Genomic DNA, 18382 nt, shown 5'->3' with positions numbered 1-18382 from the left:
TTACGTCCCTACTACTTTGACCGTGTTGGTCCAAAACACTACCGAGATACGTAAACTGTTCTACCTTCTCTAGTGTTTGCCCTCTTATTTTCGTGTTTAGCTTAGCCTTTTCCTTTCTGGAAAATCGCACAACCTTTGTTTTATTAATATTGATTTTCATCCCATATTTATCGCACTGAATTCCCAATTAACTCAGCAATGTTTGCAACCCCTTTGCTGACTGACAAACTAGAGCTTGGTCATCAACAAACCTAACTGATTTTATTAATTCCCCTCCGACTTTCATTCCTAACTCCAGCTTTTACTCTACTAATTAAAAAAAAATAGTCTTTCCATGACCACCAACCATTAAAAATCATTTCCTTACTTTGTTTTCTTTAAAAATTTAAGCCTATGCTTTATCAAATCTCACACTTACTCTCGAATGTTCAAAATAATGAAGTGACATTAATTTAAATATTATGTTATGTAGCGTAATGCTTTCAATTTTAGTGGTGATTCCAATAGTGAAAGAAAGCTCCCAGATTCTATTGGGATATCCTCTTCTCACTCAGCCTTCTGTCATGTGGCTAAGGCCCATCGACATTAAGCTAAGCAATATAATTGGACAACTAATATGTGCTCTTATATTCACTCAATACTCAACAGATGCATTAATAGTCTATATGATATTTTTCTCTCAAGCCAAAATCATGGATGCCTACTACATTTATGGGTGACATATCATTATGAACACGAATGAAACACACTTTTGGAAAGTAAAAAATTGTTCTTCCAGTGCCATCCCAAAGCCTATTATCGTAATGAAAATAATGATTTCCCCTGTACTGTATCAAGAGAGAATAAAATTATATATATTTTTGGAATTATTTATTTCTTTTCCTAATGATGAATTAATTCCATTAGGTGAAGCCTAGAGTAATGGTCCAATATAGCTTGATTCTTCATCAACATTCATCAAATTCATTCAATGTATGGTCAGTATAAAATATTCAGCACTTCTGAATGGGAATGTAACATCGATATAAAAATTATTTTTCTCCAAGCCACTGTTTCTCAGTAAAAAATTCCTCAAAATAGTGACAATGGCTGATATAATTACCGGTAGTGTAGATAGATTTGCATTTACAGTATCTTCTACAGTTTATGTGTAAAAGGTTTATATTTCAGTTTCATCTTGTTTTTAATTGTGCTGCACTTTTGAATTAGGATACTTTGGAATTATCCATTGTTTGAAATGTTAGGTACCCACTGCTTTCATTTACTAGCCTACCTTTATGTATCCTCTCCTCAAGAGTAACATGTAGGTCATAAAATATGCAGCTATCATGGAAAGATTTGAATTTTTTGTGGCTCATCGGACTGAATTGATTAACATGATTCAGCATATCTGTAAAGATAAATAATCAGGCTTAACATTTAAGTGACTAATTCTATCACAGTTTTTCATTTCTGTTGAACATATATCATTGCCATTGTGTACCAATCAAATTGAAGTAAATTACTTTGAAAATTAATTTATATTATTTTTAAACTCAGAACAATAGCTTGATATTTACTTATATTATGGAAACTCCATGTATTTTCATTAATAATGGAATTTATGATTGAGGTTCAAATATGTTCATTTAAGTAACTTGGTATTCTACATATTTTTATCATGGCAAAACTGAGATGTGATTAGCTAAGTGGGCCCTTGATAGGAAACGGAGAATACTTAATGAACTAATATATTTAGGATTGAGGGTAAGAAAGGTAAAAAAATGTTTGGTTTGGGGAGTGACATTTGTATATAAGGCCAAAAATTGAGACTAAGAAAAGAAGGAGGGAAAAGAATAGAGGCATTTGAAATTCGGGCCTGGAGAAGAATGGAAAGATCAGCTTTGTAGAGAAGATTTGAATGAAGGAAATCCTGAAGAGAGTTGGCAAAGGAAGAAAGATTTTTCATCTTTTAGAAAACAGAAAGAGGAATCGAATTGGGGCACTGATTAAAAGAGAAAATCTTGCTCAGGTGGAGTCCTGATGAGAATGACCAAAAGAAAAAAATGAAGGGAATGCAAGATGCTAAGTAAAATCAAGATGATGGGAAATATGAAAAAATGAATAGGATAGCAGGACACAAGGAGATGTGAAGAGCTATCGTATCATATGAGAATGTCAATTTTGAAACATTTCAGGAGTTTTATGAAAGTTGCCTTGTTGGCATGTTTACTTATTTATTTTGCATTTCTTCATTTAGGCATCAATTCAATAACCAACATTATAGCACAAATGGAAATCACATAATATTTTCCCAGAATAGGTACCAAAGTAAAATCTTTGGACGGTGATTCCATTTAGGTGCATCCTGTTATTGTTATGTATTATGCGAAAGTTTGATTCAATTAAATGCACTCTTTCTCATTTTTAAACGGATTTGGTGAATTCCATCACCAAATTTCTATTCAAAGAATTCAAATCGAGATGGCGCGACAGTCATTTTAACAGGGTCATCGGTTGATGTAAATTAAAATGCATGGTATTTCACAAATTTCAAAAAAATGATTCGACTTGAAATGATTTGTGCATTAGGAAATTACTGCGCCACCGGTCTCTCATTTCGAATTACCAGGGAGATCATCTCAATCTAGTGTCTCAGATTGTGACATTTTTGTTTAACCCTTCCACCAATTCTCTCCGAACCAGCCAACCTGATATGCGTGACCAAGCGTTTTCGCCGGGAACCTCTTCGGATATCCAATGGCTGCTCAAGCCTGACATGCCTCCGCAGGCGTACTGGTAAAAGTCGTCGCATGGGCTGACGGAGTGGTCCATGAGTGCAAGCATCCTTGACGCAACGGATTTGCAGGATGCGGTCTGGCAAACCTCAGGTTTCTTCTCGTCCTCCTCCTTGGTTTTATCCTCGTCGTCCAGATTGAGGGACATCCTTCCCATCATTATTGGACCCTCGGTCTCGCTGACAACCGGGGAACTCGTGGTGGTCGTCCCTGGCCCTCCTCCCGTTCCCTCGCCTTCGATGAACTTCTTGGTCGTCCTCTGTTGCGCGACCTGCTCGGTGTGCTGCCCTCCCGTGAGCGTCGTGGTGGGATACGTCGTCCCAGTAACCCCTCCCGCCGGCGGGGTCTCCCCCACTTTGTCGCCATCTCCGTCCCCGCTAGCGTCCACGATGATCCGCAGCAATTTCCCGTCCCCTGGAGACTCGGTGACCTCGCCGGGTTGCGTCTTTCCTACCCATTCCGCGGATGGTTCCTCGTCGTCCTAGAAGAGATAAAATGGGTAGATGGTTGAACCGGGAACTTTCAAGTCATTGGCCAGAACCAAAAATCTTTGGGTCTCTCGCGCGCATCTCAGTACCACAAGCTTCGAATTCGTCTACACATTGGATTTGGTATGGTATGACCGTATTCATTTATCATGTGGTCTCCTTTGGAAAGCTTTCAGAATCGTGCATGTCTTCTCATCAGTACTCTTATGGCAGGGGGTTGGTACATTTAGCTTTGTCAGACAGTTCATAATGGAAAATCTTCAGTTTCGAGGAGTGGTAGTCTAGGTCAGCGGTCGCCAATCGGTGGTCCGCGGGTCAAATCCAAACAAGCAACAACAAATGTCGCATTCATATTTTTTTACAATGGAGCATTAATAATTTTTTATGGCTGAACAAGTGGAAATATTATGGCTATTATGTTATGTATGCTTTTAAGTTGTTCCCTTAAAAATAATTCGTGTTAGAGGTGCGCAGGATTCAACATCGAAAATTGAGTGATCGGAATGGCCGCAAATAAGGATATATACGAGGATAAGTCAATAAATAAGTACAAGACAAGCGCAGGAACTGTTACGAGCATTTCATTGAGTACGCTTGGAACATCCAGCGTACAGTTCCGACTTAGCCTCCAGTGATTTTCATCTGCTCGGCTCCCTAAAAAATAATTTGGGCGGCCGACATTTTGAAAATGATGATGCCTTAATCCAAGAGGTCACTCGTTGGCTGCGACAGTAAACAAAAGACTTCTTTGCTGCCGGCTATCAAGGACTTGTCAAGGGATTGGATTAGTGTCTGAATGTACAGGGTGGATATTTAGAAAAGTGGGATGAATTTCGGAAAGTTACATAAGATTAGTTTTGCCTCCACCTCTATCCAGTGTTGCGAGTTATTTATTGACTTATCCTAGTAATTCGTTCCGAGAGAAAATTGGTCAAAATTGATGTAATTAGTTAACAAATCTGGTGGTATAAGATATAGCATCAGACTATAATTCATTCAGGCGATCGATGATAGCAAATGTTCCTCATGGATGCTTGAGAAATAATTGGAGGGGTTTCAACATTTCCATGGATAATTGAATTGATGAGTCTCTGTTTTTTGTTTTGTTTTATTTTCATCATTTCCTTATACTTTATTTTGTTTAATCCACAAGTTTAGTACTCCTTGTTCAGGGATTTCAATGTATTTTTCTTCAGTTTCAGTCAAATGAAGCATGCAAACATTTTCATTTAAGTGCTTCCTACTTTCGTATCACCGAGCATCTGGTGGTCGAGTCTTCTTCATATCATCATCATCAGTAGTTCAATCCTAAGATTGGTTTACTGCTCTCCATTCTTCCCTAGTTAGTGTTAATTCACGCACCCTCTGATATGTTCCCTGTTTTACGTCCTTCTTAATTTGCCCAATGTACTTGTCTCTTGCCTTCCTCGCGGGATCTTTCCTTCAATTTTCCCTTCTATTATGTTTCCAACTAATCCATTGCGCCTCAAGGCATGTCCAATCCATATAGATGTAGTTCATCTTTGCCATAGAGCTCCCACCTATGGCCCTATCCCCTTCTACCCTACTATATACTTCATCGTTTCTCACATTGGCAGTCCATTTAATCTTCAGTATTCTCGTCCAGCATCATGTTTCAAATGCTTCTATTCTTCTTTGGCCCACTTTTCCAACAGTCCGTGTCGAATGCTCCACACGAACCTTTGGACAAACTGCTTCCTTTTTGAAATCTTATGTTCTTTGAGCATAGTAGTTGGCTCTTCTCAATGAACGCCTTCTTTGCTTGGGCTATTCTTCGCTTTATGTCGGTCGAACTTTTTTCATCCCATGTTATGCTGCTGCCCAAATAGATGAAGGATTCCACTTGCTCTAGTTTCACTCCTCGAATTGTGATATCTGTATTCAGCTTTTCTCTTCCACATGCAAGAATTTTTGTTTTCTTTTTGTTAATATTCATATTATTTCCCCCCAGTACTTGTCCATAGTATTCAGGCAGTCTTCTTCTCCACACTCAAACTCTTAATGGACCAATCCCTTGGGCTAACGGAGAACATGTGCATGTTCAAGTCTTTGTAGATTTATCGCACCGTGCATTTAATACTTAGTCATTTTTTCCGATGGTAATATTCTTGAATCTTCATCTTTGAATGGTATATTTCCTGCTACGAAACTGACGCAGGCAATGGCATCTGCCTGACAGTTAAACTTAATTATTATATCTTCAGCCCTTTCTAACCGCAGTGCAATATAATTCATCTATTCACCAGCATTTTCTCAGTGTATACGTACATATCTATGAATTTAATTATAACGTTTTGACCAGGTTTCAGTCAGAAGTTGAACTACGCCTCATACAAAATTTTTACCTTGGTTTCACCAATCCTATTCACCTTTTTCCCAGATCACCCTCTACTACTCCACTCTTGGATACCCCTTTCATTCACCATTTTACCAATCTCCATTGATAAATTTCCCAGGAATTTTTCCAATTTATCCTTCAGTTGACCAAATCCAAATGCTGAGCATCGTTAATTTCTCCTTCTCGTATACCATTTGTCTGCATGTATACTCGTTGTAATCCTGGTCAGGACTAAATTTTTCGCTACTAATAACTCCAATAATTAAATAACTAAGTGCGTTCAAGATATATTTTGCCTAATTTATTATTCTCCGTCCCAAATTTCGGTTCATCGTCATATATCGAACCGACGCTGCCTTTCCACTAAAAACCCGATAGTCACAACTGTATTTTCACTTTTTGCAAGCCCAGCATAACCCTTTGGACTTCCTTTTTTCATTTAGCATTAATATTTTACTACTTCTCTGCCTTCAGAGATAGCCTGACGTTTCAATTCTTAATTCAAATGCCCGTAGGCATATCTTTTGCTGCTCTTCTCTTGTCATTTACCGTTTACTCTCGTAGTTACAACACTAGATCCAAACATTGGACTGACACGGTAACAAAAAAACTCAAAATCTGACTATTGAATAAATAAAACAACAAATTCTGGTCAACTCATTTTTATCACAAAGTTTTGAGCAGTGTTGAATCCTCAGAGTTCTAGAAATTCGTGCCCCACCGATAATTCCTTTTTTGAAATACATAAAGACGCCTACCAGGGCGCGTACCGGTCATTGCAGAGTCGCTGGAAAACTTTGTAGAGGCCCAAGGACAGTACTTTGAAGAATTTGAAGTGTTTATGCAAATCTGTTTAATAAATTACTTTTGAAAAATAATTACATTACTTTTGGTACGCACCCTGTAGGTATGTTGTGTGCCATATTTTAAGTTTAAGTATAGAGGTGCTTTAAATTATATGGTACCATATATATTTGCCCATGACGACTAAGGCGTCATGCATCATGTCAGTGGGCTGAGTCATGTGTTTGGAAGGGTTCATGTTTCACGTTGAAATGTAATGGACGGTCACAACACCGTCCATTACATTTCAACGTAAAACATAATTAAGTTTATCATCAATTTCTTTCTTTATGGTGTTTTTTTGCCGTGACCCCGAAATGTTGAAATGGCCATCCTAATGGAAATAGCCACGTCACTGAAGAGAATTGGAGTACATTTCGTCTCGTCATTCCACCATGCCAAGTTATTATCCTCAGGAGGGTTAAGTCACAATCAGAAAATCCCGGAGAGAAATTTTCTACTTTGGCCTAAGCTTTTAGAAATATTCTTAAAGAAAAAGATTATTATCATTAATAACTAATCCTGTTTTCTATCTTTATGCTGTAAATTGACAGCTAAGAACTATTTACTTATTGCCATCGCTTTCCGGATCCCTTGACTTGGTCTTTCTAACTTGTCTTCTTTTTTTCGTAGTCTGTACACTTATCCTTCATATATTTCCGAGTCCATTCTCAGTAGCTTCAGTCATGTTTTTTTCGGTAGTAAACGTAGCATTAATAGGATGTATCTGCACCTATTAGCTTAAAATGGGTAATTAGAGAGTGGGGTAAAGTAGGAAAGACTTGAGTCACAGACCATAAGAAAGGTCTATTCCGTTCTATTGTCTCTCATGGATTTTGGCACAGGGCGAGGTTTGCGGAGGGGTTAGACAGGGTGCAAGGATAATGGAAGGAAGGCGCGGGAAAAAGAACGGGGTAAATCGTATATGGGGATGAGTGGTAAACATAAAAATTAAGTCTGCAACGAGGCTTCGCTTAATGGTTAAAATAGATCTTGAAAAGAAGAATTCCCGATGAACCGGTGGCTTGAACTCCCAAATCTTTTGTTCTTAATGAATCAAATTTCGTCATATAATGAGAGAAATGGTTTTTGGCACTTATGGAAGAACATAGTCCGGCAAATTTTGTTCATAGATAATGGTTAGAAATATGAGAAAGTGGCAATTTTTATGAATACATAATGTTTTCCCTGCGTATTTTATTTTATGATATTTCATATTTGCCTGCTGGAATATCGGTTCGCTTGGATGATAAAGAATGAAATTTTAATAAAATAGCTGCAAAACTTATAAAACTGTTCCAAAAAAAAATCTACCGTATCATTTGAAATGATGAAATTTAGTTGGGAGAACGGAAAGAAACCGCACGATTTTTGATTAACAACTGGTGCGATATTAGTATTGCGATAAATTTCTGTCGATCGTTCATCGACAGCGATATAAATGACCTTAATTATTGTCTTCGTGATAAGCAAGCCAAGTTTTATTTCCGACATTTAAGCGGAGGAACGAGATAGCATGGGAAATTTCGGAGGTTGGGATGAAAGTTGTCGGCGAACCGATCAAGTCAGATTTACGGATGATCAGGCTTTGGTTATCGAGTCAAACAAGACGTTGTGGTAATTACTGAGCGTATTAAAGAACTAGTGCGATGCATAAGAGACCATTCTAAGAAAGCGAAGGTAATGAGGTTTTCAATAAATAGAAAGGTTTAAACATTAAAATCGTAGACCATAAACTAGAGTAGGTAAATCAGTCATCACCTATTTACTATTAGAAGTGTTTATGACGAAAATAGGCAAAGTAGTAAGGGCAATATTTATACTAAAAGAATAATTGAATTGGGTAAAGGAGATTTAACAAAAAAGAATAGGTTAATCCCAGGGGCCTTAAATGAAAATATAAAGAAAAAATTGTTAAATCGGGCATGAAGCGCGGTCTGTTTAACTCTGAGACTTGGTTGTTGATGGAAGAGGGTAGGCGTAGATTTGGACGCTTTTGAGATGTGGACTTGGAGAAGAATGGGAAACTAAAATTGGCAGAAAGGATGACAAACGGAGAATGCATGGTAGAGAAAAAGAGAATATTTTTGGGCTAAGTCGAAGAAGGCAGGAAAGGTCGGGGTGCCGGAGATATTGTAGGGAAATGTACTGAAGACCATTATATACAGGGTGTCTTCAATGAATAACGGGAATTTGAATTAGTTATTTCGAAATAATTTTATTTATTCGTCTTTATTAATGATAGCCCATTCCCAGTTGTTCCCATTAGATTTTACAAAGTACGCCAGCGCTTTTTACAATACTTGAAACACATCTGGAACTAGATCTTTGGTTTTAGTCCTTTCTCAGCGATGCGTTTTTAATCTCATCTATGCTTGTTATACAGCGGCCCTTTAAAGTTCTCTTTATTTTTGGGAACAGAAAAAAAGTCACACGGGGCCATGTCTGGCGAATATGGAGGCTGTGGTATCATTAAGGTGCTGTTTTTTGTCAAAAACTCACGAAAAAAGCAGTGAGCAATGTGAGCAAGTGCATTATCTCGTGGGGTGCAAAAACCATGAATTGTTTCGCCACAAATATGGGCGTTTTTTTCGCATTGTTTCCCCCAAACGGCGTTGAATTTGTGATTAGTGCCCTATTATTGATCGTTTGACCTTGTGGCAAGAACTTTTCCTTGGTGCGCTACGTTGTGCACTACGCGTAATTACGAAATTCCCGTTACTTTTTTGAACGCACCTCTTCGGAGAGACATTGGTGTAAGTGAGGTGTAGAGAGGCAAAGAATAGGTATATAGGATGGAATGGAGCGAGGTAGAAGTTCAGGGGAGTTTAAAATCAGTTATTTTCCATTCCTGACTTAAGGGTGTTTAGTGTGTCGTGTTAGAAGAGGCTTAGAAGTGTGGTAGTGCTTATTCCAAGGGTTTATCAAAACCAACTGTGGCTGGTAGACTTGTGTCAATAATAATTACACTACCTGATATTGCTGTTTGATCTGAGATTTACCCACCTGGAAATTTTTCAAGAGGAAATTTCAGGTTATATAAATCTGTAGGAAATTAGGAGGATTCGTCAGAGCTGGCGACAGAGCTCTTTATATTCTTTCAGACGATATTCGTCGTAATATCATCGTTGCAGAGAATAAATTCATTTGATAATTTTGTAAATGGATTTTTAAAAGAATTTAATTATACGGAGATCTTCTAAATTCTTTGCTCATAATGCGTGATATCTTGCCATTATGCGTTAGTATTATACGAAAAACTATGATCACTTGGTAAAATTTTAATAAATCATATGTTATCTAGGTGCACATACACATTACATCAATCTACATAAAAACGTTTACCCATGGAAAATGAATGAACAAAACTAATTTGCATATTATTTATTTCTTGACAGTAAATCGATTGGATAATAAAAAATCTTAGAAGAAATATTCGTTTATGGAAACACGATCGTTTTGTTTATGAGACTTGAAAATAAGTAAAGTATCAGATTCAACTTTTTAGCTGCACTCTTGATACTAGTAAATATGATGCTAATACAATGGCAAGAAAACTTCGATGGAAATTCTGAATTGGATTGAAAAATGCAGGATTCACATCTGCGAAGGAGAACGGAGCTTACCTTGAAGGAACTCACCGGTGTCCAGCAAGCTCCTTCTAACTCCCAGGGTATTTTGACGTCGACCGCCGGTGTCATAAGACCCTGGGAGACGGGAGCTAAAGTGCCTTGGATGGTTAGGCAGGACGCGTGATCGTGGTTCAGAATTTCGACAACCTCAAGGTTCTTTAACCTTGAATGACTACGAGTTGGTAACTCAGGAGCGGCTAGTATATACCTGTAGTTTAAGATAAGAGGGGCGCTGAAACCCGGTATGAAAGAGATTGAATGATTTGTCTTCGCATTCGGTACCGCTTTATTCAGTGAACAGTGGTTTTTTTCCAGTACTCAGTATAAGAGAGTACTTATTTTTTCTGAGTTGTAACGGCTGCAACTAGAAAATCCAGCTATATTTCTTTGAACGATGTTACCTACCCCCTTCTCCACATGTCGCGGGAAATGCAATAATCTTGAACTGCAATCATATCGTGATATCGTATATGGTAATGAGTCGTTGCAATCAGAGCAACATCTTTGAACTGCATTTTACGACTACATTCTCATATAATAAAATGTAAGCGTTATCCAAGTCGACGTTCGGCGATATAATTTAATCCAAAAGATATTCACATTGAATATCTGTTGATCAAATAGGGCAGGAACAGGCTTAAGGAAGTGTTCAAGATTGGAATAAAAAGCTTAAATCACTCTTCTAAAAATTTATTGAGCTGACAAAATGTGTTTCACCGACCTGGGACATAATTTTGTCCACATAACTTAAGGAACTTCAGTAATCCTGTATTATAAAACCAGGTATATTTGGTTCTAACATCAATATCATTCATTATTTGTAATGTATATCACAGTGTAATGTCGTGCTGTTATGAGTATCGCGAGAATGACCGTTGAGAAATCATTACGAATGTATTAAATAAATTATTTATAAAAGAACTTCTGTAATAATTGTAATCCTTTATTAGTTTCAAGAGAAATTCGAGTGAGTTTTCTGTGTATCGAGGCGTAATAGTAATGTCAATCAACCTAATCTTTCGAAGTTTGCTTGAATTGACTTAATTCTAGCAAATATGGGACATATTGTGGTTGTCCAATAAGTTGGGGTGCTCGATTCTGGACCGAAGGGTGCCACGACAAAACCGGGAGATTAATCTAAACTGTATTCGTTATATGCGCTTCATATCTTTCTAAGAATCTCATAGGGGTAAATTAATGAAACTTCCCTCTCTCTAGGTACCATCGTTATTTAAGCGAGGTCATTTTCTTTTATACCCCTCGACCCTTCGCCAGGATGCTTTCACATGACCCTCCGCCTCCTCCCCATCCGACCATAATGTCGGCGCTTTCATTAATGCATGTGTATTAAATGGGCACCTTTATTTTGAAAATAACATGGAAAAATCGAATTTAGATTTGTCGAAAGCTCGTTTCATTACGACTACCTTATAATCAACTCATTTTATTTTGCACTGAAAAAGTACACTACCATGACAATTTATTGATGAGAGAATACATACAGTATAATTAAACAAATATTTCGAAATTATTTAGATAGGTTGATAAATGCTTAAATATTTATTAAACATCTTTGCATAAGTGAAAATTTACACAATGTTTTCTTTGGTTATCGATGGTAATTAAAATTCTTTCTTCATAGCGAGTGGCTGAAATATCGCAATAATAAGCCTCACGTAAAATTCCTCCTGACCTACTACCCCCCCAAACAATATGAAAAGGTACACTCCAATTCCATCCATTAGCCTCAATTAATTTAATGGCAGCTCCCTACCCCGACGTATGATTTGAAAACCTCTAAGAGGGTTTAGTACGAAGTCACCTGTATACTTACTTGTCAAATGAAACCATCTAATTCGATGAATGTCGGAGATATGAAGTTAAGGAAACGTGGCCGAGGAAGTAGATTTACAAGGAGTGCGTCGTAGGATTGATAATGGGAATGCATTTGACTAAAGAAATTAACACTTCAAAACTGTGTTAAACCTTCGCGAATCGTTAATTTACGTTTCCGTGAGTCGATCGACCTTTGTGTATCGTCGAGGGAATACATACGATATCTCCAGGGTGAAAGGACAGGGAGGTACTTACTTTTCAGGTTTTCTCGCTGCGAATATCGTAAGGATAACAATTTAAAGTCCCATTTGAACCGCGCTTCGTTAAGCTGTTCAAAACCAAAATTCAGGGTTTATCGGAAATCATTCTTGTCTTAAATACGAGATGGAAATAATCTCGTATCTCATTATCGCTCATTCTTTAATTTATTAGGCTTTGCCCTAAGTGCTCTGGATTTACTATTTCATTTATTTCAATTCGCAGTTCCATTTCACTTGGAAATAAATGTAATTATTGCTTCAAATAAGTATTCAAAGGAAAGTAATTATATGAATTATTTTAGCTCTGAATGACCATCGCATTCCAATTTGAACCACTTTTTTGAAACATAAATCATAATTTCCGTTCCAGAAGCGATCCTTGATCCCAGATTCCAACAATAGTTATCAAATGTGCCCACTAGTAATATAGGATTCGTTTCCTGTGTATACCTAATAAAATGCCCTGTCTCCAGCGGCTAATAATCAGACAAATATAGCATTTTTATGACCTTAACCAGTAAAAAATTAAGTTTGCTAAAATTATTAAGTTTTTTAGTAGAGTGCAATCAAAGAGCAATTTAAATTAGCAGAAATTGTGATAATATATTCGAAAAAGGCTCGTTAAATCATTGATATGGAGCGTATTCGTGTATCTTCGGTATGGGAACATGATCATTGAAGCAGGATGAGTGGCGTAGATTGGAGGCTTTTGAAATGTGGGTGCGCAGAAGGATGGAGAAAGTGAAATGGACAGAGAAGAAAACAAATGAGGACGCGCTAGGTATGGTGGGTGAGGAGAGGGGATTGTTGGGAGAAATAATGAGGTAGAAGAAATGGGTGCAAAGCATCGGCAGTGGGATGTTGAAGACTTTGATATAGGGGAGAATGTTAGGCAAACGAGGAAGGGGCAGGAATAAAATAGGGATGTTATACGGAATGAAGAGAGGAAGGTAGTAAACAGAGATGAAGGGGGACTTCGATGTAGATTAGGATGCTGGTTTTTGCTTTTGTTAGGAGAGAAAACAAAAATATTAGGTACTTGTGCCCATACAAAACCTAACTTAATCGGTAAATTACTAATAATAGTTCGAAATGCTTGATATTCAAATGAATCTTACCTTCATGAAAATAATCACATAGATATATTATTCATGTGAAAGAATCTGTGAAGTAGTTGGTTATACCCGTAGTTTTTCTTTGCGAGAATAGAGAAGCGTAAAATATAGGTGAGTATCTTTGTCTGAAAATATTTGTCTTCATACCGAATCATTCTCAAATGAACAGTATGTTAGCATGTTTGAAGAGTTCGTGCGCTCTTCAATTCAGCAAAGAATTTTGACTGTCTCAAAATGTTTCATAATTTGGTATTTTCAGCGGATAAAGTCGGCGACTCGAATTCATAGATAATTTTTTCTCAGGGTAGTAAATACATAAAATATTGGCATGGTCAAAACAAATGCATTGTAGATAGTAGGCAGGCTATTACAACCCAAGATATCAATCGATTGGGGAGAGTATGTGTACTGAAACATTTTAAAAACATCGAACTGCATTCAAAGTGCTGCATTGTAATGCACACTTACGTGTAGCAAATGACTCCGTTAATAGTTACTGTTGCGGCATCTTCCGTAGTTTCTTGGAATTAGATGCAAGTTGTTAAGGGTCGTACATGGTATAGGTAAAAACATCAATATGGCAACGATTGAATACCCACGTGCTGAAAATTATAACGTGATCATAGAAAATTGACGAATCTTATGAACTCAGACACCATTTTTGCCTGTAAATTTTAATTTTGATAACATATTTTATTTTACATCACAGTCACAGTTTTAATTAGTGCTTTCAAACAGTTACATTCTTTACATATTGGAGTAAAATAGGAGCAATGTTACCAATACATTATTCATAATAATAAATTTGTAAGAGAATGCAAATCGTCAAAGATGTTTTACTATCAAGGAAACACTCAAAATGTAGACACCGTACGGCAATATTATAACATATTTCTTAGAAAAAATACATTTTTAAGCCCTTTTCTTTAGAAAAAATTAATTAAATCCATTTGTTCCTAAATTTGCTCTGATTTTTCCACCTTACTGTTATTCCTCCATATTTAAAATCAATGGCACTTTTCGATTACCGTTTCAGAACCAAGTTCTTCATTATTTTCAAAGTTTAATGCTTTCAATGCATGCTTACTGAATTGGAAGATTTTTTTTGTCAAAAAGTGATGTTAAAAAATCTCCATTTTCAGAGGGCAGCCATGATTCAAGGTGGCATATTCAAATGAAATTGCAGTCTTTATCAAATGAAATACCAGTTGAAATCTTTCATGAGAAAATTGAGCTGCCCTTAATGTTGAACCTGTTAAAGTTTTACTTTAAGCGTTTATCACCTCATACCTTCGACATCCCAAAAACAGACCAAGTGCTTTCCGGGCCGATGATTTTTAGGTAAAGAAAATTAAAATATTTTTTTAAATTATAAAATATCATTTCTCATACGAGGGAAATCTGAGTTTGAAAGCATTTTACCCTCAGAATCGTTTGATCATGCTTCTTTTACAAGTAATCTTTGAGCAAATACATGATAATATTACGTATATGTTTTATAAAATTACAAAAGTTAATTCCTGTAAACATATGAAAATATGATTGTATATGTTATAAATGTATCACAAAAATCTAAAAATCGTACACAAAATGTGTATCACAAATTATACGCGTAAAATATTTAGGAATACATCGAGTATTATATTATATATGGAATATTTGGCATCGTTTCGTCAAATAGCACGGTCTTTCTAAGAAGAACCACGCTATTTATTCCAAATAAAAAAATTCACTCATTAATTGTCCCCCTGTTGCTTTTAATGCGTGGATCCACCTTTGCAGCATAATTCTGTAAATTAAAAATGGCATAGTTAGGTAACACACCTACACGTAATGCATTAATTCACAGTAGTAGCCATCATGAATGGAAAACCCTATTGATTTTAGGTGAGCAGATAATCCTTCCTCAAAATTTATTTTTTTTAATATCACAGGCATGTGGTAATGAGCGTTTTCAATAACACTTCACGTGATCTGCAGTTTCGTCCTGATTTGGGTTGCTCAATGTGAATAAGGCATGCATACTTTAGGAACTCGTGTTATACATACTCTTTTCATTTACTTCCCAGGTATATCAAATTGAAACCTATTTGAATTCAATAATATATTTATAATATTACTCTTCACTAAAGGTAATTTCTCTTGATAAATGACACAGTTTCAGGGGTAGCATGGTGACAACATCTTTTAAAATGAATGTGAAAATATAAGTAAAAATAAGGCAAATTGCTTTTCCACGAAGCATTTTTTGTATTACAACCGAGGTTTCGCAACAGTGTAATATCGTCTGATCTTAAATTTAAATTCTATGTGGAAAAGCAGTGTCTTATTTCATCGTAATTTCTCTTCTCAAATGTTCTCAAAAACTCGCTTGGTTTAACATATTGTTAAACTTGACTCGACGTTGCCAAGGAAGTTCTTGAGGAGAAAGTAGTTATTGCTTGAGAAAATGTATTGCAATATCACATTTTATTAATATCTGTCGGAACGTAATCCTAATATATTCAGGCCTGTATATGCCCTCTTTTTACTCTGTTGTGATCATTCAAAATACCACGACTCTCTGATAACTAATAATTGACAGATCGCTTTTAACTTGACACTGGGAACATCAATATATGACAAAAATATTTTAAAAATAGGCTCCATTTTATCCTTAATGACAATAATTAAAAATAATTAGATCAATAATCACAAATTACTCCCCAGCTAATGAGAGAAGGTAAAGGGATATATTTTGTCCCAAAAACGAAAATATTGAATATATCTGTTAAATACTTTCTTATCAACTAGATTAGGCATTTCTTCTTTATTTCCAATGTTTTTCACGATACAAGGTCGGCCCCAAAGGTAGTAGGACTTATGTCTCCCCGCATAGACGGACTGACGGGCGGCGGTTTTCCTGGATGGGTTCGAGGGAGGGGAGTCTCAGGAAATACTGGAGGCCGATGGCAGTTGGCTCCCAGTTTTGTGGAGTGCGGATCGCTCGTTTGCGAAACATATATAACGTGACCTCATTACGTTCCGTCATGAACCGGTTATTGGCACAGCGCTATGGCATCAAAATTTTCGTGAAACTGGGCAAAACCGGGAAAGAGACTCATGACATGCTCAAGGCTAAACTTGGAATCCCTAAAAGTGATGAATATCGACTTGTGGCCGATAACATGGGTATGAGAAAGGTGTGTGCAAGTTTGTGCCGCGACTGCTCTCCGACGAGCAAAAGGAAACTCGCACGCGGATCTGCCAAAAGCTTCTTGGCCATGTGAGTGAGGATCAAAATTTTTAGACAATTCCCCACCAGGTTTATTCCTCTTCCCTCGCCTCAACTCCGTGCTGAAAGAACGTCAGCACGACTCGGTGGCAGCGTTACAACAGGCCGTGACGAGAGAGCTTCGCAGCATTGCGGTTGCCACCTTCCGGAAGGCGTACGAGGCGTGGAAAACCCGCTATCAGTGGTGCGTGGACGCACAAGGGTGCCACTTCAAAGACTTTTTGGTGAATGCATCAATTCGGACAATGCATTTTTTTCAATCGATTCAGTCCAACTACTTTTGGGATAGACCTTCTATATGTCAGCACCCATGGTATTTGAGCACATGTTCAACACACCATACCCTTTTTGGGAATGAGTATGTGAAAACTGGCATGGAAAACAGAATTATTCAAACTCTCTTTGGATGATAAAGCTTTATATTTAGAGATGCTTTAGTGAAATTATCGGAATATGTGGAGGAATTCAATTACGTGCCAAAACTAACTTAATAATTAAGATAGTTTATAAAGGCAAACCTTCGAATCCACTTTTAATGGAGTGATGCAGATTCACTGAGGTATATACACAAAAAAATACACTAAAGCTAGTCATTTACTCGGTATTAATGAACAAATCGAAAAGCGCCACAGCGGAAGATTATTTTCCTGGCACCTACTGACTTATATTTTTCGAAAAAAAGCAATCACGAAAAAATAGCAACGTAATGAGTTATATACTGAAATTTGATGGCGTGGAGTACAGAAAAAAACAAGTAAAATGTGATATTAAAACGACATAAATTTAACTGAAAAATAATTACAGGACCTATATGAATAAGGCGAGGTAATATGGAATAAAATATTATGAAAAAGGTACGTGTTGAATGGTGGTGTGAAGGAAGGTGGGAAGTACATACAGGCAAGGAGGTAAAAATACGAGTAGTTTGGCTCTACTGTGTGTTTTAAGGGTGTTTAGCGTTTTTTATAGTTGGGAGTTTGGAGGTAAGCAGTGCGTAGTCCTCGTGTCCTTCAACAACCTACATTGACAAATAAACTTTAATTAGCTACTGTCAATTATAGTATATTGAAGAAACTATGTTTCTGGAAACCGAGACATCAAAAAAGAAAAACAGATTTTTTCAATTAATGACTACGATAAGCCACCGCCATCTCTTTTTTTCCTCTCGTACCCTTACCTCGTCACCGCCTATCCTCGGCCGGAGTCCTTTGACGGGTCGCTTTTGTCCATCCTTCACTCCCCAACCCTTGACGTGGCCCTGAGGCTGGGTCGTTTCTCTCTCGGACTCCCACCTCGGAGTCGTCGTCGTCTCGGGCTCGTGCGGATGCGGATGGTGCTCTTCCCCGTCGACCGGGTGGTGTCCTTCCCCCGGGTACGGGTGATGGTGTCTGTGATTCCCGTCCTCTTCCTCTTGAGGACTGCTGTATGTGGTCGGCGGCTCCATTTGCTTCACCGTCGTATGCTTCGGGACGTGGGGTTCCTCCGGGTGCGGATGCTGCGGGCCTTTCGTTGTCGTCGAAGTCGTGCTTTTGTCGCTGGGCGGCCTCGTGGCCTTCTCGTCCCCGGTGAGGCCCCCATGACTGGGCCGGTCCTCCGCATTATCTTCGCCCTATTAACATTAAAAAAAAACATAAAAAGTCTGGCCATGAACTGATGAGAAATCCACTTCGTCATCCGCCCTTGGATGCGGTTTCCGGAGGAACGGGCTGATGCAGTGAGCTAGTGAACTGAATTGGACCGAGGTCCCGGGTTCAAACTCTAGCGGTGGCTGAATATTTCGGAGGTTTACCGATCAATA

General features: G+C 37.6%; 1 protein-coding gene across 1 annotated transcript in view; it reads right to left on the bottom strand.

The window, feature by feature from the left end:
* The window catches only part of LOC139696010 (endothelin-converting enzyme 2-like), a 44028-nt gene that overhangs the window by 14235 nt on the left and 11411 nt on the right, over window positions 1-18382 (bottom strand). Inside the window, exons 2-4 of the mRNA XM_071594621.1 lie at window positions 17762-18193; window positions 2691-3258; window positions 1274-1390 (exon numbers count right to left, since the gene is read on the bottom strand). Of these exons, the coding sequence (XP_071450722.1) occupies window positions 1274-1390; window positions 2691-3258; window positions 17762-18193 (1117 nt within the window). The remainder of the gene's footprint in view (window positions 1-1273; window positions 1391-2690; window positions 3259-17761; window positions 18194-18382) is intronic.

The sequence above is a fragment of the Hetaerina americana genome, unplaced genomic scaffold (assembly GCF_022747635.1).
Source record: "Hetaerina americana unplaced genomic scaffold, ioHetAmer1.1.p SCAF_65, whole genome shotgun sequence".
Taxonomy (NCBI): domain Eukaryota; kingdom Metazoa; phylum Arthropoda; class Insecta; order Odonata; family Calopterygidae; genus Hetaerina; species Hetaerina americana.
This window is presented reverse-complemented; position numbering and strand designations above follow the sequence as displayed.